This window comes from Pimephales promelas, chromosome 8 (assembly GCF_988280905.1).
Source record: "Pimephales promelas chromosome 8, fPimPro1.hap1.1, whole genome shotgun sequence".
In the NCBI taxonomy this organism is placed as follows: Eukaryota; Metazoa; Chordata; class Actinopteri; order Cypriniformes; family Leuciscidae; genus Pimephales; species Pimephales promelas.
The window spans coordinates 10,634,893-10,662,142 of record NC_142776.1 but is presented as its reverse complement, the minus strand read 5'-3'; the positions used below and the strand labels follow the sequence as shown (position 1 = coordinate 10,662,142).

Here is a 27,250-nt window from a genome sequence, read left to right as displayed (position 1 = left end):
AACACTTTTCCTAATGACACTGCAGAATATAAACATCCTCTGCTGGTTTCAGTCACACTTACCTGTCAGTTTCAGCCAAACACATTTAGCTCTATGTGTGCATTTGTGTCAGGTAGAATATGGGTTTACAGCCTGTGGATGTCTCTCACCAGTTACAATGTTTGAAGTTTTACTAGAGGTTCCTTCCTTGGTGTTCCCTCCTCTGGTAAAGTTCCAGAATTGGGTAAATATTAGGCCAAGGAGATGAAAAAGACCAGAGGCCACTTGGAACACACACACAATGGGGCCAGATACTGGGATAAAGGCAGCTTAGCTGTCAGTATAGAATCCTGACCTTCATTCTCTCCTCTGACATCTACTACATAGAATTCAGACAACAAGGATGTGGAGTCCATTTCAAATAAACCCTGAGGGCTTTAATACTTTGATAGACAGAGACACAGAAAACGGTCAATCATGGATGCTTTGCTTCCCAAAATAAAAAGATCACCAAAACAAAACTTAAGCAGATGGAGTCTTGGGGGCTGGGGCCTGTTTCAATAAGGAGGTTCAACCAACTCTGAGTTAAAACTTGAACTCTGAGTTGATTTACTCTGAGATGGGAAACTCTGAGTTTTCAGAACAGCTGAAATGAGTTACTGTAGTTCAATCAAGTCTGAGTTTACTGACTCTGAGTTAAGCGCGTGTACCAAAGCTATAAAAAGCCATTATCAATGGAGCGCAGATATTATGAGTCACCATGGCAACAGCGCCAGACAAAAAGAGGTTTCATACTTCAGAGCCTGTCCCAAAGGGCCTTCATAAAATGTAAGAGGTTTGCATATGTGTTAGTTTTTATATAGGCTAATTTTGATATTTCCATTTGTTTTACTTTGGGTTAGGATTTTTGTTGATCCCAACAGATTCTGGTGGTACTATCTGTCTTTTGGAGCCTCCTGTCCCAACAGAACCCCGTAAGTCGCCAACTCAATACATTTTATGACAAATAGTGTTATAAAGTGTTCTCAACCAAATGGTCATCACATGACGATGGGGATAAAGAGTTTCTGCTGCCACAGAGAGGCCTACAGATATAATGTTAATATTACTCCACTAGGTGTGTCGCTTCTTCTTGGGCGCTGGCACACGGCGCCTCGCTGACAGATACCTGTAGAGCTGCGTGCTGGGCGACGCCTAACACGTTTGCTAGGTGTTATATCCTACGCGTTGAGCCGGTTTCTTCCTGTGTGCTCGCTTCAACCAGCCGGTAACACAGAAGTTCCCACTCTAATGTTGGCTTGCTGCTCCACTCCCCTCCACAGAACGGATACATGCGCTTTTTTCTCCAGTCGAATTCCCCTCTCAGGTGAACCCTGTGAGTTCCTCCCCCTTCGGTAGTCGGACATTGCGGAGTGTCCGACGCCAGGCCTAGTGCTTGTATGCTTATGTAACCTGTGCTATGCTGGGTTCCATATGTAGTGATCCCTGCAGCGATCCCCTAAGAGTATTCTTTCACGACCAGCTCCCTGCGATGAGCCCACGTCTTTCCCTTGGCAGAGTCCGCTTTGCCGTCACTGTCTGGTGTAGCCTCCCCCTTCTTAGGCTGGAGCCACCCCAACGACATTCTATATGTTGCAATGCCCCTTCCGGCCAGGGTGTGACTTCCGCAGCGTCCCCTTCCCCTGGAAAGACACACTTTCCAAGTGTTATCAAGAGTTCCACTGTGTGGGTTATATCGGAGCAGTAGTCTGAACTCCCTCTATGCAAGCCTTCCGCCCCAGCCAGGGCGCAGTAGGGCGCTGGTTGTGGCAGCAACCGATGGCGATGTCATCACGTCGACGTCACTTTGAACGTGAGTGACTGAAAGGGAACGTCTCAGTTACTGATGTAACACTCGTTCCATGAAGGAGGGAACGGGATACGTGACGTCCCGCCACCATAGTTACTGACCATCACTGTACGGCCGTCACAATCTCGGCTCCTCAGTGAAAAACATTGAGTGCATGCGCCCGCTTCCTGTTTATACCCGCGCTACAGGGCGGGGCGGGGCGCGCAACGCTTCTCACGCACGCCAACGTTCATTGGCTCGTTCTGTAGATAATCGAAGTTGATAGGGCTCCCTGAAGTGACCCCCTAACGTTGTTACTTCAACTTCACGTCTCCTGTTCTCTCCATCAGGGAATGAGGGTTACATCAGTAACTGAGACGTTTTCACCATGGTCAGATCACCCAATATGGATGTTAAAACCTGAGACTTCCTTTGATCTGATTTAAGTACCTCATTACAACCTCAATAGGGTTTCTGGTAGTAACCTAGACAAAGAATGCAACATTACAAACGATTCCATTTCGTTGAGTAATGGAAATATTCAATCTGTCATCACCTGTTATATACCATCTCAGGCCTATCAGAAAGTCTGCACTCCATGATTGAATTGACAGCATTAAATCAATGAAAAGACTCACAAGAGATCTTACATCATACTGTTGGCCAATAATTATGTCTAAGCCGAGTTTTACCATGACAGCCAATTCATCTGTAAAGCGAGGGAGGGTTAATATTCGAATAAAATGTAATTCTATTGAAACATTAGCCAAGTAGATACAGTTTGGAAGATATTACGTGTTACGCTTTCCTCTAGGGCATTATTCATTTCAGGTCAAGGAAGAATTTTGCGGTACATGGAACAAAATAATAAAGATCCATAGTTAAGATATGGTGAAATGCACACTTGTTTTTAAGCATTAAATCTTCTGTAGATTCAAGACGGAATGTTTCAGGACATTTGTGGACCACTTCTTCTGCTTCCCCCTCAATCAGTGGTCTCACAAGAGTCCATGTCCTTTTGAAAGTTTGTTGGCTAATAGCGACATTCGGTTAGGGGGAAGAGTGAGGGAAGGGTCAAAGATCTCATTTCCCCCCATTGATTAATAGTTTTATTATGAGCTAAGGTGCGTGCAGTGTGTGCATGCATAATTGACCTGGCTTTGTTTCACAGTGCCATAAAGAGATTCCTGTCTGCTGATTGCATGAACACCATTACTGTACACGTTTGTGTAATCATTGCTCACAAGAGAGCCGAGGCCTGCAGTTTCAAGTAACTTTTTTCTTGTCCAATGTATCAAGAGAGTTCACTTGAAGGGATTTCACATCCAAAAATAAAACTTTCGTCAACATACCTTCATGTCCTTCCAAACTTGGACTTTTTTTCTTCACAACATGACAGAATATATTTTTATAATCTAAGTGATAATGCCAAAAGTTTCTGCATGAAACTTGCATGGATCTCTTCTTTCAGGGCTTTGCCTGGAAAACAATTTGTTTCAAGGGCAAACAAATAAATAAAGTCAAAGGAAGATTTGTTCAAATTTGGCTCGCTTTGTGGTTAACAGCCTTCCATGACTGTGGAATATTCTTAATCCTATTAATATATGAACCTTGTGTAATAAAATGTAAACAAATATGCTGCCTTTGTATTTGGGACAGTGATATCATGGTTACATTCAGGGATAATCATCTCCTGCGGAATAAAGCCGTAATGCAGATGGCCTTAATTCCCCTCTGTTTAGAATACCACAGACAGATAATAGCAAACAAGTCTGGGCCTCTCTATAAAACAAGGACTTAATGAAGGTCCAGAAGTGCTGTCTTTCAGACTAATGTGAGGGAGATAAACAAGGTGAAAATGCTGTGCTTCACTCTTTGGCGCCGTATGTGTACTGGAAAAAGTGGCGTGTTTTAGACTTGAAGAAGGGATGTGGATGCATAAATACTCTCCTGTCCTTCTCCCCCACTGACCAGAAGACCATTGCCACGTCTTTGAGTAGATAAGAATCAGCAAACATATGGGCTGAGACTCAATCAAAGAGATCATAAAGCACTTCCTCACTATTATATCTAGAGTCTGGCTTTGTCCTCCCCCAACACAGTTCAAAGACACTTGGATAGAGAAAAGACACTTCACAAATAAGCACATCTTGAGGAGCGTTTGCTTGAGGTGCATACCAGCAAAAAAAAAACCCTTGAACTATGGCTTTGGTCCGCCGTCTGTGAGCTGACCTACAGAATATGGTTTAATTGCAGCACTGTTGACCCTGCACTGACCCACTTCCTTCTCAGATAAAACATCCCAATTAGAAGAGCTACAACCTTGGAATTATCAGGGGAGGCTTTATGGTGAATAATTAAACCTCAAGCACAGTGCAGTGGTGCAGATGTTTTCGATGAAGATTAATTAGATTGGCACACCATTAATTATGTTTTGGTTGAAAGCTTCATTCTTTTACCTCATGAAATTTCTGAAAATATTCCCAGTAGTAGCATAAGAACAACAAGTAGATGCAGTGAATTTTTTTTTATTATTATTCAAGAAAAAACAAAACATTTTAAACCCGTGAGGCACTTATCCAATTCAGTTTCAAGACATCATTAATAAATGCAAGGAGACAAGCTGAGGAAATGCTGAAGTTATATTTAGTAATGCTGTACTGGGAATGGGAAATAACGCACATGCCCTCATTTTTTTCCTGTGACTTAAATGAAACTTATGAAAGGGATTTAGTTAAGAAAGAGGAATTTTACCACCTGAAAGAGGTTATCTTTGGCATGGACTCTTCTTAAAACAACATCTAACCGACGCTCAAGAGATGGGAGCTCTTGGATTAGAAGCAAGCTTAAAGACAAAAGCAAAGCAAATAAACGTGAAGCTTATACCTATTTTGACCTTTATTGTGGCTAGCTGGACCTGTTCCAGATTCAATTAGAGATTAACTGGGTCCCTAAGCCTCTGCCATGGATCCCTGAATCCATCTAAGGGAGCTGACCAGGGTAAAGCAACATAGAGGTCGAGCTACACTCTGAGTAATTTTATGGCTATTTGGGGAAAATCAAACTCTACAGCTGTCCCTCAGAGCAAAGCGCATGTTCTTTTAGACAGCCATGGGAAAAATACACTGGTGTATAATCCGAACCACACTTTGATAAACCATAAGATTGTTATAAATTGAAAACATCACTATATTTCAGTTGTTAGAGTTCCTTGAGTTAAATTTCAAGCATCAATATCAAAACAGACAAATCTCTTATCATCATCTAAAATATTTCACTCTAGAGCAAAATACTATTTATGGATCAATTCCGGTCCCTGAATTTGGCGTTTGTAGTGTTTTGATCCAACCCTGATCACAGTCCAACAGCACTTCACTTTTTTTATCTCTCTTGTTGTCTTTGATAATTTTACACCATCTGTTTATTAGTGGTGGAAAATTACATCGACATGCCAGTAGGTGGCAAGAAATGACAGCCCCTTTCAACATAAAGTCTTTACTGGTAAATTACCTATAAAGAGATTATGCATGAACCTTTTCAAAAATTTTCCAAAAAGTTCTTGGCATAGTGTGTAAACAAATAATGAAGATTACATTCATGAGCATGTACGAGGTCAGAAAGCTCTGATGTATAAAAACTTTACTTTGGGCCAATCATCACTGCATTTAATTGTTTTCTATGTAATATGCGCTAAACAACTGACCATTGTGCTGTTTCTCATGTTTTTAAAGGGATAGTTCACTTTGAAATAAATTTTTGATATGTTTTAGATTACCTCAAGGGCATCAAAGATGTAGGTGTCTTTGTTTCCACAGTATTTTCAATTTTGACGTTTTTTGGTCAAACCGTTCTTGTCTATCAGTCATATAATACAGGTATAGCGGGTAGAGGTCTTCACGGGTCCAAAAATTCATGCCCGACCCGGAAGAGACCCGTAATGTGCTACACCGAACCGACCCGGACCCGTCGTTCATTTGAAAAGTTGGACCCGGACCCGTGCAGACCCGAGAAATGCCATAAATGTACTGCCCGGACCCGACCTGGACCCGTCTATTATTTGAAAACTGGACCCGAACCCGGCAGGAAGACACAAACCCGACTGGACCCGATTGTCACATATTATTTCACACGAGTTGCGAAAAATAAAACTTTTTGTCTTACCTAATTTTAGTAGTCGTCGTCTCACTTCCTGACATTATCTGACTGACTGTGATGCATTACATTCCACCGACAAGAAAGTTCTATCCATATTATTTCTCTCGTTTTTCCAAGCTTAATCCACTCATTATTTCAGCTTTAAAAGTCCACTTGATGTCACGGTGATGGATGAAAAATGCAGCCTTGCACACATGCACATTCTGACTCGAGTTAACTCGCATAATAACTTTAACTGTTTGCCCTTTTGAACTACAATAACGATTGCTTGTTGCTTGTTCAGCTTGATCATATCTGTGCTCTCTGCTCTTCATTGAGTCTGAATCTGACCACCAAAACTTTAAGATTAAACAAGACGGTTCATTTATATTATTATAAACATTGGAGAAAATGCAAAGCGCGGTTTGGCGGAAGCTCTGCTCTGGTTGCCATAGAAACATGACACGCGCTTGAGATCGCACTCCAATCGCACGTGTATTACCAGCCCGTTCTCAGCGCGTGTTATATTAACGATAATGGGTGCCATGTGAGTAGTATTTCGCCGTTTTGTTATACAGCGCGTCCTATATGACGCTAAAGGATGAGAATGCATTGGTATTACACACAATGTTAAACAGACCCGGGACCCGAAGTAATAGATTCGGACCCGACCCGGACCCGGCTGCTCATTTAAAATATAGACCCGAACCCGTACGGGTCCCGGGTCGGGTCCGGGGCCGACGGGTCTCGGGTGCACTGTGAAGACCTCTAATAGCGGGTCCACCCTCAGTTCACCTTAAAGAGCATGCACAGAAAAGTCAAAATTAAACATGATTTAATGACTCGTAAATGTACACATTGATGGCCTAAGACATGAAACGAGCGGTTTGTGAGAAAACGAACAGTATATTGTTTTGACCTCATGTAACCACATACATGTCCAACTGATCTGAATCAGTTGTCCAATGTCCAACTGAACTGTGTCCAACGTTCCACCGGAAGTGATCGCTTGTGCGTGTACGTCACTCAATGTTTACACAGAGATTTCGGAAGTTTTACCTTTCACTAAACATGTTTAGATATTTCGAAATCGTCTTCCATTGCAATTTCCTGTATATCTAAATATGTTTACATCTTCACAGTGAAAGGTAAAACTTCCGAAATCTCTGTGTTATATGACCGATAGACAACAATGGTTTGACTGAAAAATGTCAAAATTGAAAATACTGTGGAAACAAAGACACCTACATCTTAGATGCCCTTGAGGTTAAATCTAAAACATATCACAAATTAATTTCAAAGTGAACTATCCCTTTAAGAGCAGAAACGAGTGCTGTGTGATCATTATGCATGTCCCTCAGAAGTAAAAAATAAATAAATAAATAAATAAAAAATAAAGTGCTTTTTTTCATGGTGGATGAAGACAGCAGCTCAGCTTGTAAAGGTCATATTGGATGATTGACATTAGAGAGTTTTCCGGTATTTAAGTACAGATGTGTGAATGGTGTCTTACTGAGAAAAAAAAGACTGCTGTTGCTTGTGTGAACAGCACATTTGTGCATTTTAAGGTATTTTCATTGTAATTAACCAGGACTGCTGTGTGAACGGGACTACTGTCTTTGTGAGTGAGTGAGTTAAGACATTGAATAGATGTCTACTGCGTAGTCTAATGTGCACATGTGCATAACTGTCACAAATGCGGTTAACGGCACCCAAAATCTGTAGCAGTTTGACAGTGTTTAACAGCTGGTGTTTATTTCTAAAACTCGTATGGCCATGTTCATGAAAATGAACACTTTTTACAAGTCAGAATAGAAGTTACAGTAACATGACATGAATGTAAGTTTCATTTGGAACTATTTTTCTTGGCAGAGCAAAATTAGACATTATAACTGGCAATACTATTCTGTACTATTAATTGTATGACACTCATTAAATTCTTATTTATGGACATAAATGATTGCTAAAACAATATAACACTCACAATATAGGCTTAGTGGTCTGAATATAACAACAGTTATAATTACCTGCGATAATATGCCGCTGTAATCACAATCATTCTCATAGTAACAACAGATTTTGTGCTCATGTAATATTGCTCATTTATATTCAGTTGTAAATGTTATGCTTTTTTGATAACAGGCCAAATTACACTGATCAATCTTGTAAAGGAATTAAGTTTTAATGTGTCTGGGTTATGAAAAATTTGTTGTGCAAAAGCATGGCTGAGCTCCATACGTTCTTGATCTGATGAAGACCACATATCTCACAAGGCTGTATAACTCTGGTTTCCAGTGACATCATAAACCAATAATGTCTGTTACACTACAGCCTCTCTCCAAATCAGAAAAATCCCAAAACCATTTAAAAGTAAAGTCACACCACCACGACCAAATGTCACAGAGAATGTATTAAGGCTCCAAATGAAACCAAGAAAAAGAAAAGAAAACCACTAGGAGCCCTTAATCCATCAAACAAATACTTCCAAGAATAGTAGTAAGCCCAAAGCCAAGCAGATACTGTTAGAGTGTACCGTCACAGGATTGTGTATACATCAATGTATACCTCATCCTGGACATTAAATATGGTAAAAGACTATTTGCATTTCCTATAGGCAAACAGAACTTTACAATTGAAATGGTGCTTGGTGAATAACCCAAGGGACTGCATGCGAGGATAATCTTTTGTTTACACCGGTGTTCCTTTCTCCTGCTGAGGGGGCACAGAAACTTCAGTAATCTGCATTTAATCTGACCACATCTTCCTGTTTGGAAAGACAGTTTTCCACTCTCCCATTCTGTGGTGAATGATGTTGGTGGATATGATCTTTCTCTTTCTTATCCTCCCTCACTGTCCTCTTCGTTCGACCCATTTCTTCTTCCACATATAGAAATTCCTTTAACCAATTCGAAATGATTATGTTCTGCTGTTATTGTATACTCGATTAAAAAGTCAAGCACCACTTTGTGGGACTGTGGGAAAGAAACTATTCTCAGACTGAGCTATCTGGTGTTTTATTGTGGCAGTGCTGCTTAGGGTTAGACTAAAATACAGCCTGCATGTTCATTAATAATAATTGAACAATTTGAATGAAGTAATAGACTCAAATGCATGCTCATTGTGTCCTTCTGTTTTTACTTTTCATGTAAACCTTATGGAAACTATTTTGGAAGTGAGAAATGACTGGCACTTTTAAATCACACTCCACCCATGACCTCAAAAAAAGAAAAGAAAAGGAAAAAAAAAACGACAACTCTATTTTAGGTGCTGGATGAATATGTCAAAACAAGCCACATCTGTATGGATGCCAGCATCCAAACAAAGCCTGTCTATGGTTAACTCCTAATGCTGGTGTTAAAATGGGCAGTGGGCTTCTAAAACAGAGGCGAGGGATCAAACATAGGGAAATTATGGCAACGAACAATACCACCCTGCTCCTTCGTTTTCTCACGCACTCCAACTGGGTGCTAAACAGAGACACGGCTCAACTGGGAATTCCTGCCTCATTGTCTTTGGCAATCTTTTCAGTAAAGAAACCCTTTAGTTGAACAAATAAACATGGAAAAAAAGACTCAGAGATAAAACTTTTTGATATGAGGACTTGACCATTAGGTGCTGTGTAATTGGATGGAAAGCAAATGCCTAAATGCAGGGGGTTTCAATCTTGGGACCACCAACTATGAGGGTGCCCTTATGAGGGACCTCTTTCTTAAGATATACAAGTTGTTATATATTTTACATACTGTATCACTGGTATGGATACAAAATCCTGTTTATACTGTGTATAGTAAGCGTTATATAAGTTACTTGAAAAGAAAAAAAAAACTTAAATAACAACGCATTCTCACAGCAAGGCGTCACCTTTGACCATGCTTCAATATTTGACGTTTTAGGTGCCCTTTAGAGTCACTTACTTGACGCGATCCTACGGCGTCATCTAACTGACGCTAAAGGAAAGCGTCAGTTAGATGACGCGGTTAGGTTTAGGTCTGGGGTGGGGGTAGGGTACACGCGATCCTAGGGCGTCATCTAACTGACGCTAAAGGGCGCCTAAAGCGTCAGATATTGAAGCATGTCCAAATGCTTCCCAAGGCGTCAGTAAGGTGACGCCTTGGGAGTGAGAATGGGCTGTAAATAAGTGACTTTTATATTATTATTGTACTTAAGCCAAAATGAATTATTGAAATGATATCTGGAAACCATTTACTTTATAGTAAGTTAATGATGTATCTGTTCAGTTTGTTTGCCTGCAAGCACCTGTGACAGATGACCGGACCACCAAGTGTACAGTATGTATGCAACGAGGTTTGCTGCTGTGGCTCAAGAGAACCATTACTTTTTTACTTACACGAACAGTTTTGTCATCTTGTCATCACCTCTCCCTTCTATGACAAGACCCTGAAGTTGTTTTTCTGGATCGGGGGACAACTACCACCACCAGGGGCGAAAATTTCATCAAAATGTTGGGGGGGACAATAAACATAACAATTCTCAAGAGCAAATTTTGAAGGGGACACCAATAATACAGGCAAAAAAATAACAGAGGAAAGCCTTACTACTATTATTAGTGTAGCATGGAGATCATTTCATTATACTTCTTAAAATTTCTTTCTGGTTTAAGCCAGCGGCGAATCTGTTTACATACTCTCCTCACGCAGCGCAGCGATTTCATTTCATTCATTGACTCATTCTTTAACTATATTAAATGATATAAACCAACAAAATCACAGTGAAAGCGTTACAATCTAAATGCACAGCGCACCCGGACTTTCTCACCAGTGTAGCCTATGGCCAGCAATATTGTAATGTTTAATGACATGAAGATAATGTCTGTTCTAAGTTATTATTGTACTGTACAATTAAAAACAATCGTTCCTGAGTCTGCAGTCTGAAAACTTTACCTCAGAGCATCCGTTTACTGAATGAATTGAGAATATCACCTGAAAAATCCAATAACACCAGCAAGTCATTCAAGCAGCTGATTTCTGTAAATAAATGCAAAACTAAATGCATATTGCAGCATAGGGCGAAGTCAGGATCCGTCAGCACCGATTTGAGACAAAAATAATTTAAATTGTATATAATACTATGTAAATGGCGCTCTGTGGCGCAGCAGGGTTTTGAACACGGTCCTGAGCCGTTGCTGGGCGCCGCGGACAGACGCCGAACGGCGCCGCCGGTGTGTGTACACTCATAGAAAATAATGTGTTCGAATTTTAAAGACGTGGCGCTGCGCGACGCGACGCTTCTCGTCCGGTGTGCGACCCCTTTACTGGAGTTCCACAACTACTCAAAAACTGTTTTTCTCTCCCGCCACCGGAATGTGTGTGTCTAAGGTAAAAGGGACGGAGGCGTCTGAGGTAAAAGGTACGGAGGCAGTGGACCAATGCACTGTGAGGCAAGGGAGGGGCGTCTCAAAATGTTTAGAACGCTTTTTTCGATATTGCCCCGTTTGCATTTGTGTTATTTTATTTCTTAATTATTTTAAGAACATATCAATACGTTATTTACAATACACATATTTTAATGTTTTTTTTTGGGGGGACAACCCTCAGATAGGGGGGGGTCCTGACCCCCCCGACCCCCCCCCCCCCCCGCGATTTCCGCCTATGACCACCACCTTATAGACAGACCTGCAACACCAGTGGCCGAGGGAACTGAAACATAGGACTGGCTGATAGACTTCAGTAAGGAGGTATAGATTCTCACCCCATCCCTCCCAGTGCCTGATTCCATCGCTGTCAAATAAGCTATCAAAATCTTGAAAAAATGAGCAGTTATCTCTGTTCTCAAATGCTAGGGGTGTGTCCGCTGGCTGTGCTGAAACCACGCCCACTAGCGGGAGAGCTGTCAACAGTGATATTAGCTGATACTGCTTTCGGGACGGGAGGATGAACACTGAGGCGGGAGATAGTTGTTTCGGCGCCGTTCACCAGGAACAGTGGATTATCAGTGAATCCCAGTTGTCTCTGAGGAAAGTTTATAAAACTATCCAGTGTAAAATGATCATTTCAGAGGCGGGTGTTGACGGTGATCCTCAGCTCTTCATCAAGGTTGGTTCTCTAAAAACCTCTTCTTGATGTGATCGTTTTTATGGAATTTAAATGAAGATACCGATCTGTTTTGTACATGATCACATCCAGGTAGTAGCCTATGCATTTCTGTGTTGAAGGCATAGCTAGGTAGAAAACTGTAGGCTCAGCTGTAATAACTAATGGTACTGACAGTCCCTCGCGATTGAGCGGTGAATGCGAATGTGCTCGGGGAGTGTTATTGTGTGTTAAGGGAGAGATCAGACTCTGTGCGTCATCAAATAGGGGCGTATCCAGGAGCTCTTGGGCTCCAGTGCGTCATCGAGCCCGGTTTTAGCCCCGCCCAAACAATCCATAAAATTGCAATGGTGAAAATCTGTTTAACGGTCTAACTCCACATTTCAGTACTTCACAGTTCCCAGTATTTGTAATATGTTTTAGCAAAACATATGCAACATTTATAATGTGTTTAGAACTTTTTTGTAGAATTGCCTTTACAGGGACTTTAAAGACAGCACAGAGAACTTTATAGGCAACAATTTTTTTCTGTTAAGTCTTCATCATCGCTGCTTCCAGACAACATTAAGGACTACATGGAATGAGATTAAGTTTTATGTTACCACCATCACCGCAAACTTCAGCCAGTGCAAGACGATCCTTCGTCTCTACCTTAAGCCTCTGATCCCTTCGCTCCATTTCGGCCTGTAGACCTGTCAGGCCGTCTTGGCTCCTCTCACCTTTGGCTCCACCAGAGACCATCCGCCTTGCGGCTCCACCGGGTTCCCTTGTCCCACCGGCTTCCCCTTGGTCAGTCACTCTGCTTCCATCACAAACTTACAGGCTGTCCACCCCTATGGCTGCAGCAGGTTCCACCCCTTCGGCATCACCTCTGTCCTCTGTCACAACGGCTCCACATCATCCTTCGGGTAATCTGGCTCCGCCTCCTACGCTCGTTGCCGCGGCATCGCCTGGGTGTCTAGTGTCAGCGATGTCACTCAGTTCCATCAGCCCGTCTGTGCCCATGGATCCATCGGCCTCATCTCCTGCGGTCGTCCCTCAGATGTCGGCAGCCACACCAACATCCTGGCTCCTCCCTCCCTTGACTCCTCCGTGGGCTGTGGACTGGTGAGCTCTGGGTCTGTGCCATCGGAATACCTCCATCTTCACCACCAGGGGATTGTCGTCATCCACTTGCCACAATCCCTTCACCACATCCTCTTGCTATGCCTTCGCCACCTCTAAAGCCCCCACCTTCTCTCCCTTGTCTGCTGTTGCGACACAAAGTCGCGCATTTTTGGATGTGGCTTAATGTCACAGTTATGTTCAGTTTGTTTTATTTTTCATTAATCACGTCTTCCTTTGTTTGATTTTTCCCGCCACTCGTTTGTTACCATGGTAACATCATTATGAGTTTGTTTGTTTCAGCTGTAAAGGCTTAATTACCTTTAATTGTGTCAGTACTTAAAGGAGAACAATTTTAACATTGAGCTCATTTTTTTTTTGTACATTTGGAGTGCTGTCAGTACAGACAAAACAACAAAAATCGGTGTTGCCTACACTGCGTTATCCCTTTTTTTTCTAACGTTCTGTAATTTGTAATAACACTTTTCACAATAAATATCGTTCCAAAGCAGCTTTAGAGATAGTACTGCCCACCGTGAAAGTAGAGAAGAAAGCATCTTACAAAGACAGAGCGCGAGTACAAAATATTCTAGACAGTATGTACTGTATATTGAAAGGAAAGAGTATTTTTCTAAGTTCTAAACTTGTTTTTAGCCTTTTAACATCCTTGGTTTGTCATTTCAAGTGCACAGCCATGTGAATGGTGTTATTAAGAGTGATCACGGTCAATCTGACTGCAGTAGATGTGAAAGTTATGAATAAAAATTATGTTAATTCAGCCAGCTCACATTCCTCTATTTGCTTCCTGTTTTCGGGTCGAAGTCCACAGTAGTCGATTGTCGAGTTTGCGCACGCGACCATTGGTAACCTAATGATGTTCAACACCTGATCAGTCTCCACTGTTGCTTAGTTACCAATGATCGCGTGTGTGAACTCGACAATCGACTACTGTGGACTAAATACAGGTATGTGACCTGGCTGAATTAACATCATTTTTGTTAATATCTTTCACATCTACTGCAGTCAGATTGACCATGGTCACTCTTAATAACACCACTCACATGGCTACTTGTAATGACAAATCAAGGATGTTAAGAGGCTAAAAGCAGGTTTAGAACTTGCCCCATTGAAGTCAACAGGTTGCGAATTTTTAAAAAGACGATAACACAGTGCAGGCAACACCGATTTATGTCGTTTTTGTCTGTACTGACAGTACTCCAAATTTACAAAAAAATGAGCTCAATGTTAAAATTGATTGGAGTTCTTCTTTAAGATCCTCCTTTTCCTCTGTTTGTCTATTATTTTGGATTCTTATTATTAAAACTTTTCGTCGGAACTCTCTTCTACATCTTTGTTTGTTTGCCTGCAACCACCCATGAAAGTTTCATTTTAATGCTTTTAGGAATGATTTTACAGACAGGGCTTAGATTAAGCCAGGTTTAAGCCTAAGAATTTAAGTAGCTTTAAAAAAAAAAATACAGGTGTGCATCTTGAGACTAAACAATGATAATGATATATTTTAAGATCTGTCAGTGCAAGTAGCTTGCAGTTAAAACAGCTCAAACATGCATTTTATTCTGGCTTAAGCCTTGTCTGTGAAACTGGGGGCTATGTAAACTCAAAGAGAAATGTTTTCAATTTGTATAACACTTTTCACAATAAATATCGTTCCAAAGCAGCTTTAGAGATAGTACTGCCCACCGTGAAAGTGAAAGTAGAGAAGAAAGAATCTTACAAAGATAGAGCGCAAGTACAAAATATTTTTTATAATCAAAGAGTATTTTTTTTCCAAAAAACTATATGCTATTTTTTTTGTAAACAGAAAAAGCAACCCGATCTCACGACCAAGTCGTACGAATTCGACGAATGATTAAAAAGTGGCTAATTCGTAACAATTCATACGACCTCACTCGTACGAATTAATACGATTTTGCTAAATCGTACATATTTTACGAATTGGCCAATTCGTATGAATTCGTACGAATGACCTACCCCTTACCCCGCCCCTAAACTTAACCATCACGTGGGTTAAGACAAATCGTACGAATTAGTACGAGTGAGGTCGTACGAATTAGTACGAATTAGCCACTTTTTAATCATGCGTCGACTTCGTACGAATTGGTCGTGAGATAGTGTTGGAAAAAGGGATTTATCTTTATCTTTAAGTCTTTATAAGTAATAAAAAATAAAAGACCTGCAGATTTGATGTGGCCCACTGGCATGTCTTGTCAGGGTCTTTTGCTTTCAACTCTATATGGAAGAAACCGAACAGTTCTAGTCCCAGAAGGTTCTCATTAGTCTATATTCCAGCGGGAAGATTTGAGTGTATAGGTGATGAAAGAAGCCTGCATGAAGTTTCCGTCTGCCTGTGGAAACCACAAGAACAATGATTAATCCAGACAGAGATTTATAGAGTGTACAACCAAGGTCCCTGTCTGGACATCTTCCCTCACACATTCCTCCATTCTGTGACTCCCGACACGTGTTTTTTCTCAGGAGCACGAAAAAGTATATAGCTTTAATTATTTTTTATCTCTGACAAATTTGTGGCCGTTCAGAGTGGAGGCGGTCAGAGACATAGTCGCATGGCACCAGAATAGTGTGATTTAAAGCATGTATAAGGATCCAGTAAGTTTTCTCAGAACAACAATATTTTGACTTCAGAGAATTTGATGTACAATGTTAAAATGTGTCATATTTTTAGATTAAATTGTAACATAATTTTTGGCTAAAAGTTCACTGATAAGCAGCTGTCAGGAGGTGAGAGAAAATCTTAGCAGCAATAGGAAGCTGACCTTGCTGACCTGGTCTAAACTTAGTGAGATAACACTTAACCCTCTCCTTTGCCAAAATGAGTAGATCACCAGCTTTGAGAAACTGTTGGAATAACATAACTTAAACTGTAAAATTTTCCATGAGTTTTTTCTATTTCATCACACTAAACAAGCAGCTCGTATCATATCACTCATATCAAGCAGCTCATTCAAGGAAAGAAACCATTAGAATAGCTTCTTGTTTTGGAATTATTTTTAGGTTTCATGTCTTGCCAGTTACGAGAAGGATCATTACACAATACATTTTATAAGTACGCTAGTGATTAATAATGTTTTTGCTGGCATTTCAATTTCTTAAAGCGTGGGAAAATTTCTATCAGCTTTGTTGTTGATTGTGCCATTGTACCTAACACACTGCTGTATTTATGGCCATTAGACATCCTCTGAGTGGCGGAAGTTAAACACACGGTCAAGAACAGGAATGCCGTCTGCACGCCATGTATCTGGCACATTTGACATGGCACGGAATTCGCACAACAGCCTTAGTGAATCACGTCAGCATTGGCTTGCTAGTCATTCAAATCATTGTGTCTGTAGTACACACAGCCACAATGAACTTGTATTGTAGACTTGTGGACACAGAGATGTTTCTGTTGATAGGGGTCAAACTGGCTCCAGTCAGGAAATGTACATTCATCTGTTATCTTTGATTGTGGCCCCAAAACAAATAATTGGTCTCCAGTGATCACATACACTGTAGGAAACACTTTTGTTGGAGAGGCGACACATTCTCACAGACATAAGTCTCCTCACTCACATAGCATAGACTGAACCAATAACGTAATATTTGCACTAAAGTAAAAGTGAAAAGAGCTTGAGACAGTTTGTAAATGAGGCGTTGAAAAAAAAATTGGTATATTCTGCCACCTAGTGGATACTTTTTAGCCTATAAAATACTAGACAAAACTTAGCGCCTTTTCACATAACATTTTCACTAGCTTTTTTTAATTTATATATATATATATATATATATATATATATATATATGCTTTATATGATATCTTTCCTCACATTGTGCTAATTGTATGGATTGTGATAACACCTATAACACCTTAGGTTGAACCAAGACAGTGTGTTCTAGGAACATGCTTCACTGTCTGACAAAATATACAAAATATTGAAACAACCCCACAAACGTCCAACTTGTTGTCTTGACCAGACAACAAGTCATTTGAACAGTATAAGTACATCTTTTAAAATTCACTTTTAATAGTGGTGTCCATGAGTTGCATAAATGTTTTTGCAGGTGTCAGTTTGCAGCTGGCTCTCACACTTGGTTATATTTACATGGATGATATACATGGTGACTGGGCCAACAAACTGTCCTCGATTACTTTTCATAAAGGTTACACACAGCTCTAGATTTGGGAAGACTCAGTTACTGACGAATTTGCTGCCTTAATTACCTGATGCTCTTTGCATCTCAACCAATTGCACCACTGATCATTGTGTTCACTCAGACAGAGTTTACCCATTCTTAATATATATATATATATATATATATTACTGTTTTAAATGATCTTTTATTTAATTTCAGTTTTAGTGTTTTGTTATGCTTTTGTCAATTTTAATAATCATTTAAAAAATATATTTCCTTTTAGCTCTTTGGCTATTTTTATTTATTTGTCAAGTTTAAAATAATATAGAACTTCTAACTTTTTATTTCCTGTAGTTGCCAAGATAATATTTCAAAGTTTTTCTTTCAGATTTAATGTTACCAATTAGCAAAAACAATTTTTAACAATGTTGGTTTTAATGAACAACAACAGGACCACGAACAACAACAACAACAACAACAACAACACTGATTTGTTTCTCTTTATGTTGTTTGCACCATTGGAATTTGGTTGGTAATTTCACATGATGTTGATCAATGATGAAACATGATGTTTTCAAATAATAATGACGGGACACACTTAAGGACAAGCTGAAACATTCTAAGACTGAACTGAACACATTTACTGTTTCCAATAACTGGAGCAGATTTTAAACACCGACTGAACGCAACTGTCTCTGACTCGGTGAGTTTGGGCATGGTATCAAATTACATTCATAATCGTCCTTCCAATCGTAAATGTGTCTCCGGCTTAATAAGCAGTGAAGCAGCATGTTGGTTGAAAATACATTGACCAGTTAGAATAATTAAACACTTAAAACACTGTATACTATACTTGTTTTTGTCACTTGAAAACAACTAATTTTTCATTGATAATACATTTTGCTCCAAATAAACTTTGATGGGCACATACTGGTCTGAACATGTTGTTGCAGCGCATATGTGTGTGAGATGATTCTGCAACCAACATGACATAAATATGCTTTACATGTACTGCAGTGTCCACCTGCTGTTTTGTAGCACATCTCCAAGAGGACAGTGACACCTTCAGCGTGATATTGCTTAAGGGTGGCGTGGCTGTCGACCATATGACTGTTTGTTTACAAATTCACTCTGCTGAGGTTGTGAAACACCCGTGGAAACTCTTGAACTGCCCATGCACACCAACCATCTGATCTCTCTTCCAGAAACATACAGACGAATGTTGGTGGCAAGCGCCCATAAGTACTGCATCAGGGGTAAAGGACAATGGAGCCTAACAGTTTGTGTGGTACACAACTCACCCCTTGCTCAATTGTCTTAAAAATCCGCCTGACCTACCATGTTGTTGTGCAGTCAGAGAAGTTCTGGATGTCTACATGCCAACAGCTATCACATGGGTCTTGTTTGGCCTGACTTTGTGATTTGCCTACACATTTCTACTGCAGATGGAGAGTTTGGAAAGGGAGGGGGTCGTGTTGCTAAGTTTGGCATGTGACTTGTTCTTTAGTGGGTTGTGTTAGAGGGCAGCATGTTTTTTTTTTTTTTTCAAATCAAGCCGCACAAACAAGTGGTGGGAGCAATCTTGCCACAGCCGCCTCACAGATCAAGTGTCACAGGCAGCTGGACAGTATAAAAGCACGAGTGCGTTCTGCCTCGACAGATCAAATAAGCCTCAGTAAAGGAACAAGCAAGCAGAAAAGCTCAAGCTCAACCAAAAGGCAAAGCAGTGAAGGTTATAAGGACTTTACCTCAAACAACAGAAATGGACATCAGAACGGGTCAAATAGTCCGGCCTCCGAGTCCCATGGAGAGCCTAGAGAAGCAGCTGAGCTGCCCCATCTGCCTGGAAATGTTCACAAAGCCAGTTGTCATTCTACCATGCCAGCACAATCTGTGCCGCGGCTGCGCCAGTGACCTCTACGACTCCAAAAACCCATACCACTACTCTGGAGGTATCTTCAGATGCCCTACCTGCCGCTTTGAGGTGGTTCTGGACCGCCACGGTGTCTATGGTCTTCAGAGGAACCTTCTGGTGGAGAACATCATTGACATCTACAAGCAGCAGTTGGAGAAAGGAGGTAATGCCCTTGAACCCCCATTGAAATCCAAAGAAACAAAAGAGCCTATGTGCGAGGTACACGAAGAGGAAAAAATCAACATCTACTGCATAACCTGCCAGACACCCACCTGCTCCATGTGCAAGGTATTCGGTCAGCACAAGGACTGTGAGGTTTCCACTCTAAAAGTTGTTTATGAAGCACAGAAGTCCGAACTTAAAAATTCAATCGACCTTTTGGGCGCCAGCAACAGCTACCTAAAGGCAATGTTAACGCAGATGGAGGAAAACAGCAAAATGGTGGAAGCGAACAGCCAAGTGCAGAAGCAGAAGCTTGGGGAGAAGTTTGACCTACTCTATGCCATCCTTGAAGACCGCAAGACCCAACTCCTAGAGAAGATCGATCAAGAACAGGATGAGAAGGTGGCTGTGGTGCGGTCTCTAGTTCAGCAGTACAATGAACACCTGCAGACCAGCATCAAGCTGATGGATAAAGCCTCCCAGACAATAGACAACAGCAACACGGCAGAGTTCCTCATCGCTGCTAAGCAGCTTATCACTGAAGCCAAGGATACATCCAAGAACTCACAACTAGAAAGGCCAGAGCCAGGCTTTGAGAGTATGGACCACTTCATGCTCTTCACTGAAGACGCAGAGGCCATGCTTGCAAAACTGGACTTTGGAGTCAGTGGCGATGAGGAAGAGGAAGAAGAAGAAGAAGAAGAGGAGGAGGAATAAGCAATGATAGACTTTAGAAAAAAGACTTTGTGGGGAGAAAGAAATGACATCAGAAACAAAAACCTCAGTCATAAGGACAATAATCTAGCTGCTTTTGATAACTGTGAGACAAGGGAAGTGCAATCTTAAAGCAGTTTTAGTACAAATTGTACAAATTGCACCATTTGTAATGTCTTTTCCACTTGATTTTTGTACTTTTTTATTAATATGAATGTTATTATTATTGAATCATGCTTTTTTATATTTTCATTAGAATGTAGAAGTTTATGTTTTGTTTGCTAAACTAAAGCTAGATTATATGCTGTAGAATACAGCTCTGCCAGCTTACTTTAGAGTGTCACGTGAGATCCAAATGTTTGAATACTTGAAATGTTAAATGCACTTGAATGATGAACTGCAATGTAATGTCCATTTTCATTGGACAATTTGGTGGAAATAAAAGGGCTTACAAAAAATGCTTCACTTATTTAAATGATTCTTTTGTTGAAGTGCACACACCTTCAGATGACCTTAAAATTCTTAACATTTTTCCTATTTTAACTGTGTGGCTATATAGGCATTCTCTCCAACCTATCCTTGTGAGGCATTGAGCTACACAGTTGGGGTGGGTGGTTATTTTAGCTTGGTGAGAATGAGAGAAGCCACATGACTCCAGGAATAGACTCACAGTAGGATGCAGGCCTCATGTTTCCAACCCTGACAATTACAGCTGCTGGTAGGCATGTTTGACAAAGTCATGGGCCAGAGGTTAACACTGACTCTTCTATCAACCACAGAAACAGTTGCTATGGCCCTAAAACAAACCATAACAGAGGATTTGACAAACAATGCTGTACATGTCAAGCAACCAGCAAACAGCCATTAAAATGAATGGCATTGAAGGTTATAAGCTAGACTTTTAAAAAATAGAGAGCGAACAATACCTCATTTTATCAGGATTTTCAAAAACTATAGTGATTTTATAGAAACACCATCAACACTGGTCCTTGAAAAATAAAAGCACTGAGACTGGAGAGATAAACCATGTCAACACATCTAGACAAAATGACATTTAAATAACAAAGGCAATACTGCTAACCTTTCCACATAACTCTTTTTTTGTTTGTTCTTTTTATTGTATTAATTATTATTAAAAACATAAACATTTAAATATTCAAACTTTACTTCATTTTAACTTGAATTCAATCAAAAATTTAATTTATGTGTCAAAAAATTAAAAAAAAAAAAATGTCAATGAATGTTTTGCATAACCAGTCAAAACAGACATGTCAGTCTTCTATGAACCCAGTGCCCCGTGGGCAAGATCCAGCATGCTGACCTACAATATGAGGACTGGCTTACCCCATTGGCTTACTCAGCATATAATTGAATATGCCCATTAACAAATTCAGACTCAAATCTTTAAATTTAACTACAGAGTACTTTTTTTGACATGTAAAAAACAAAAACTTAAGATAAAAATGTGGTATTGAACAAAATAATCAGCTGTTTACGGGGTTGACCTGCTGATTTAAAATTGTCAAAGAATGTTGGTCTGAGCTGTTGTGAATAGTATCGAGCATGTCTGTCATGTATATTTATCTGTTTAGTTTGAGGCTCAGCTTTCCTGTTTCTAACATACTGGAGCTGAAGGCCACACTGGCACGGGATGAAGTGTGTGCACGTGTGTATGAATACCTTCTTGGTCCAGAAACTAATTTAGCTGTTCCTCCAAGATTTGCTATAAAGAAATAATTAATTTATACTTCTATAATTTTTAAGTACTATAATTATATTCTATTTGTAATTGTATTTTGATTAAATTCTATTTCTAATTATAATAATTTTAAGCAATATAAAGATACCTTATTTTCCATTAGGAAATGAGCAACAGACTTTAAATTTAAACTTACTTACTCTTACTTTAACTTACTTTAAGCGTGAAACAATTATGCCCACATTGAAGGGATTTCTATTCTGGCTCTGTTTACATCTTTCATTTTACAGTGTCAGTCTCATACTTTTCCATTTAACCACATTTATTCTTGAGAAACTCTTTAGATCGGTTTAGATCCCACTTACAGCTCATCATTGAAACTCTCAACCAGTGTGTGCAAAGATCCATTTGGTACATTTGAAAAGTCACTGAAAGCTCAGCAATGCTTCCCTAAATAAGAGCAGGACTTCCCCTTGCCATCGACTAACGGGAGCTAATTTTAGAGTATTGAATCAGCCTGCCCATAGTCTAGACCCAATGCACTAAAGGGCAACTCTCATTCAGCCTCTAGCATGAATTAGGACACCTCTTTTACTTGAACCACAGCCCTAGAGATGGGCTTTTCTGTTGATCACTAAGGTAGAGATAGTTCCAGACCAGGGAATGCATTGTTTAGCTATTCAATTCCAGGAGAGAATCTGCTGTGTCATTTTGCACAAGACATGAAACATTACTGAGGTATTGCAGGATGCATATCTAAGACTGCGCTGTGGTGTGTAAAACTATCCCAGATTCATTTTTAGCCACCTCAGACATTGCCTGTAGATGGGCGTACAGTAAATAGAAACTTTCTCCCTGTCATCTTGCCATGTGCCTCATAAGCTCTACTGTTATGTGGAAGTCAAAAGGTTGAACATGGCAAATTCTATCCTTGCAGTTTTCCAAATGCAAGAAATGCATTTACGTACAAGGAAAAGTGATGTTGTGCTGAATATCAACATGTCTGTTATTCGGCTTAAAAGGGGGGGGGGGGGGGGTTGATTGTGATTTCACTTTTTTCATTTTAAATAGTGTGTGATGTTGCTGTTGGTGCATGAACAGTATCTGCAAAGTTGCAGCGCTGAAAGTTCAATGTAAGCAGAGATATAGTCTTTTAAAAAGTAAGTTTAATGCCTACAAAAACGAATCGATTGGGACTACAGCCGGGTTTTAGACGTCACTAACCCATACATTTACATCAACCCTCCCTCCGGAATATGTAAAAAAGGGAACGTCCATATTTCTGCGGATCGTCGAGTGTGTTATGTTCACCCTGCTGTCAGGTCTTCTGTGTTCAGGCTTCCCACGGACGCTGTACTTCGTCAACAATGGATACAATTTATGTTTGATTATGTTCCTGAAAATGACGATCGTAATCTAGCTCTCTGTGCTGCGCACTTACGGAAGACAGCTTCCAGAATCTCCACGAATTCAACACCGGATTCAACATGAAACTGTTTCTAAAACATGAAGTAGTTCCAACTTTAAAACCAGAGGCAGCAGTTGTACTATTGTTTACATTTGACAGGAATACACATGCAACTTTCGCCTGTAAAGGTAATGGGCATTGTGATGTAAGAACAGTTTCTTTATGTGTGGGTGATGGAAGGAGACACAGGGTCGGCGAATACTGGGACTCGTGCACTTTTATTTATACAACATTTCACAGCTCGAGGTCGCGCTCAAATAAAGTTAACTCAGAATGTCAAAGGCAAAAATAAATAATAGGCGATAATACTCTTCCCACTGAACACAGCTTCAAATGGTCACAATTGTGGTAATACTCTGCCCGCCGGGAACAGCTTTGCCGAACACCATTGCAGTGAAAACTCTTCCCGGACTCCACAGGATATGTGCACGAGCTCCCAGTCTCTCTCTCAAACTGTTGTCAGCACGGCACGCTTATACTAAATGCGCTTTCCTCACACCAATCACTGAAATCACAGCCAGGTGTTTGTCATTTGAACTTGACCCACTTATTCTGTTATTCACCACTCGGCTCCGTCCCCGCTCTCCCACTACACACTTCGCTGAACCACGCCCCCCTCGCCACAGGCGTTAAGTATCCGGACAAGGTGTACTACAGTTTAGCCAATCACAACACACCGGCCTAAACTAACCAATCTGAGCCCACTGCCTATTTCTGAGGGAGTGGTTTCATAGAATCAGGAAGTCAACTAGTCGTTCAAATGACAGAACACGGCTGACAATAAAGATGAAATTTATGAAAAATAAGACTTTTAAAAAAGAAAAACCATGAATACATGTTATATTACACCCCATAAACACAACTTTGCAAAGAAAAAAAAACGGTAAACCACCCCTTTAATACAGTACAATATTTCATTATACAAGTTATTCATATACAGTAACTTATATTTCAGACAAAAACTGGCCAATTAGTTTATATACAATAGGGTTGTTGTCACGGTACCAAAATTCCAGTTGTCGGTTCCAGTAACAGTAAAATTTCAGTTCTCGGTAACAGTTACCATATCAAAAACATTTCAACTCTTTGAAATTATTTATTTCATTAAAGGGATACTCCACCCAAAAATGAAAATTCTGTCATCATTTACTCACCCTCAAGTTGTTGCAAATCTGTATGAGTTTCTTTATTCTGAGGACCACAAAGGAAGATATTTTGAAGAACAATTGGAACCAAACAGTTGTTTGGCACCATTGACTTCCATAGTAAAAAAAAATAAATAAATAAATAAAATACTATGTAAGTAAATGGTGCCAAACTTCAAATCATTCTTCAAAATGTCTTCCTTTGTGTTCAGCAGAAGAAAGAAACTCATACAGGTTCGCAACAACTGAGTAAATGATGATAGAAATTTCAACACCAGTTAGAACAGAGTAAACGATTACCTAATTTTCAGTTTAGGGTAAAAAATATCACCGTATCCCTTTAAATACAGTTGTAATTCCGGAAACATTGGAGTGTACAGCGCTCCATGAAAAACAAAACTACAGTAGTATTCAAATTGTATAAACAAAAAAAGGTTAATCTCTTGTTCCCTTTCAGTCGGTCACATTCAACGTCATGTTGGAAAATCACCGTCGTATTGGGATGTTACGACGTGACGTCTCTGTTCCCTCCTTCAGGGATCGAGGGTTACATGTGTAACCGAGACCTTTTTTTTTTCCTCAGTGTTTGGGAATACTTACATGTAATTTATCCACATGATATTAGTTCAAATAATTTACAAGTGAACAAAACATTACGGTTGTTTAAACCAACGAGCTTGGTTATCAACAAGTAGTTTCCCAAAACTATTGTAAATAGAAAAAATAAAAGAATGTAAAGGAAGTGTAATTAAAAATGATGTGACCTAGGAAACTTATACAGTGTGTGCCAGTGTTATGCTGCTGGCTGTGCCAGTGAGCATAACAAATGTAAATGTAATGAGTTACGATTTAGTAAAATGATACTTTGTGTCCACAGCATGGAGATCAGGAAGGAATCATGGGGGAAGGAGCACTATATTCTGACAGAAACCTCTCGTCTAACCTGCCACGAGCGACTTACAGTTTTTCAGGCCCCCAAGTCAGATCCAAACTGGCTGTGGCACAACGGGCAATGATGTCAATCAAATTCCCTGAATGCGGGGCAGTACAAATACCGTCCTCTGCCTCTTCAGCCACATCTGCCTACTCTTAGCTGGATGGCACCAGTGTGATATCTGCTGGATCGGATGACTCGAGAGACAGCACATCCTGATCAGATTGCTCGAGTCCATGACCAAAGAGCGTAAAAGGCCCAAACCTTTCTCAAACTCCTCTGCTAGCTTGATCTGCAATCCCCATGCCCTAAGCCTCTGCTATGCCTCTGCAACTGAGCCGCGAGGCGCCCAGACGTAATTTCTCCATCCCTCGAGAATTTCCCTCGAAAAAATCATTTTGAGAATTTCTCACAATGAGCTCATTCAGAACCCCTGAGAACTGCATGTTCCTATAGACAATAAACACACAGTACGTGTATGTCCTTAGGTGTCAAGGTTTCACTTTATTTGGATGGTCCCTTTAACACATTCAGTTGACTATAAGTAACTTTGCACCTACATCACTACTAACTTTCACTAGCAGGTATTAGTAGACTGGTAGGGTTAGGGATAGAATATGTTGACATGTAGTTGCAAAGTTTCTTATCTTGTATAATCAATGTTATTGATATTCATTTAACCCTCCTCACCTTAAAATAGAATTAAAACTGCTTTTTCTAAGACGCTTATCAGATATTTTTACACAGCAGATGCTTTCTAGATTATCAGATCTTTAGCAGACATCTTACAGACGTAACTAGACTGTGTTACTGGGGCAGCTTCTTGTGTAAAAACTGCAACATTGAGGTGGCATAAAAGGTGAAATACATTATACTTGACATCCAATCAAATTACCTCATTTGGCGTCAAAACTGACAGAACACACAAGCAAGGTGCATAAGGTTGCATGCAGAGTATTCTGCCTTGGCAAAGCGCGCTACACAGACATTTTTTTCTCGACAATATATGTTTGTAAAAGTGGGGTTTTAGCACTTAATATCACGGAGAACAAATAGACACAGACTGTGATATTGAAGACTTTTCGATACAAAAACACCCTGCGTGAATGAGTTCTTGTTTTTAATGTTGATAATACATTAATCAAGCAAGACAGACACAAGAAACACAGGCAGGAATTGTGACACAAGCATTGAATCCCATTCATTTCAGTGTTTCTCAAACACATTTGTTGGCAAGCTAATCACAGTTTTTTTTTTTTTCTTTTTTTTTTTTACATTTTAACACATTAGTTGACCTCTCAGGAATCTTTCTAGTGTCGGTATTTTCGTTAAAATGTAATGTAGGTTAAACGTTAGCCTCTTTGGTTAGGCTAATGTTTATATTTTGGTAATAGATAGGCTAGTTATACTATAATATGTGAGCAATATTTCAGTTGTGTATAATATATATATATATATATATATATATATATATATATATATATATATATACTTGTATATATACTACTATTTTTAACAGGTCGAATACATTTCTATTAAGACTGCCTATTCAAGCAATAACTTCTAGCACCCTACTGTATATACTGTTTAACTAGAACTTGTTGTGCATCTATAACGATGTAAGCTGCAGAAAACAACAACAACATAAAAAACACAGATAATGGTAGTGATACAAGTAAAAAGTCCCACTTCTGTTGGAATTACGGTTGTATAAAACTTTATTTAATTATTTATAACAGAACTAAAGAAGCTTCAATGTAAAATATAAACAAACAAAAAGTAGGCTAAAAATAAAATTTAACCAACTGTTTATTAGAAGAAACTGAACCAAAAAGAATCAGTAAGATAAAAGCAAAGGATAAAATACAACCAATAATCTCTCTTCAAATAACAATTATTTTGATCAGCCAGCGGGGGGAAAAAAACATTCATTTACAGTATATTTCAAGCATGGAAAGGGTGGAGC

The 27,250-nt window shown here is 39.8% G+C and overlaps 1 protein-coding gene across 1 annotated transcript; it reads left to right on the top strand.

Moving 5' to 3' along the window:
* The first annotated feature begins 18,933 nt into the window (after window positions 1–18,933).
* trim63a (tripartite motif containing 63a) lies at window positions 18,934–20,480 on the top strand. Its single transcript, XM_039681938.2, has one exon. It carries the CDS (start codon window positions 19,010–19,012, stop codon window positions 20,039–20,041), a length of 1,032 nt encoding a protein of 343 aa, XP_039537872.2. The 5' UTR covers window positions 18,934–19,009; the 3' UTR covers window positions 20,042–20,480.
* The last annotated feature ends 6,770 nt before the right edge of the window (window positions 20,481–27,250 follow it).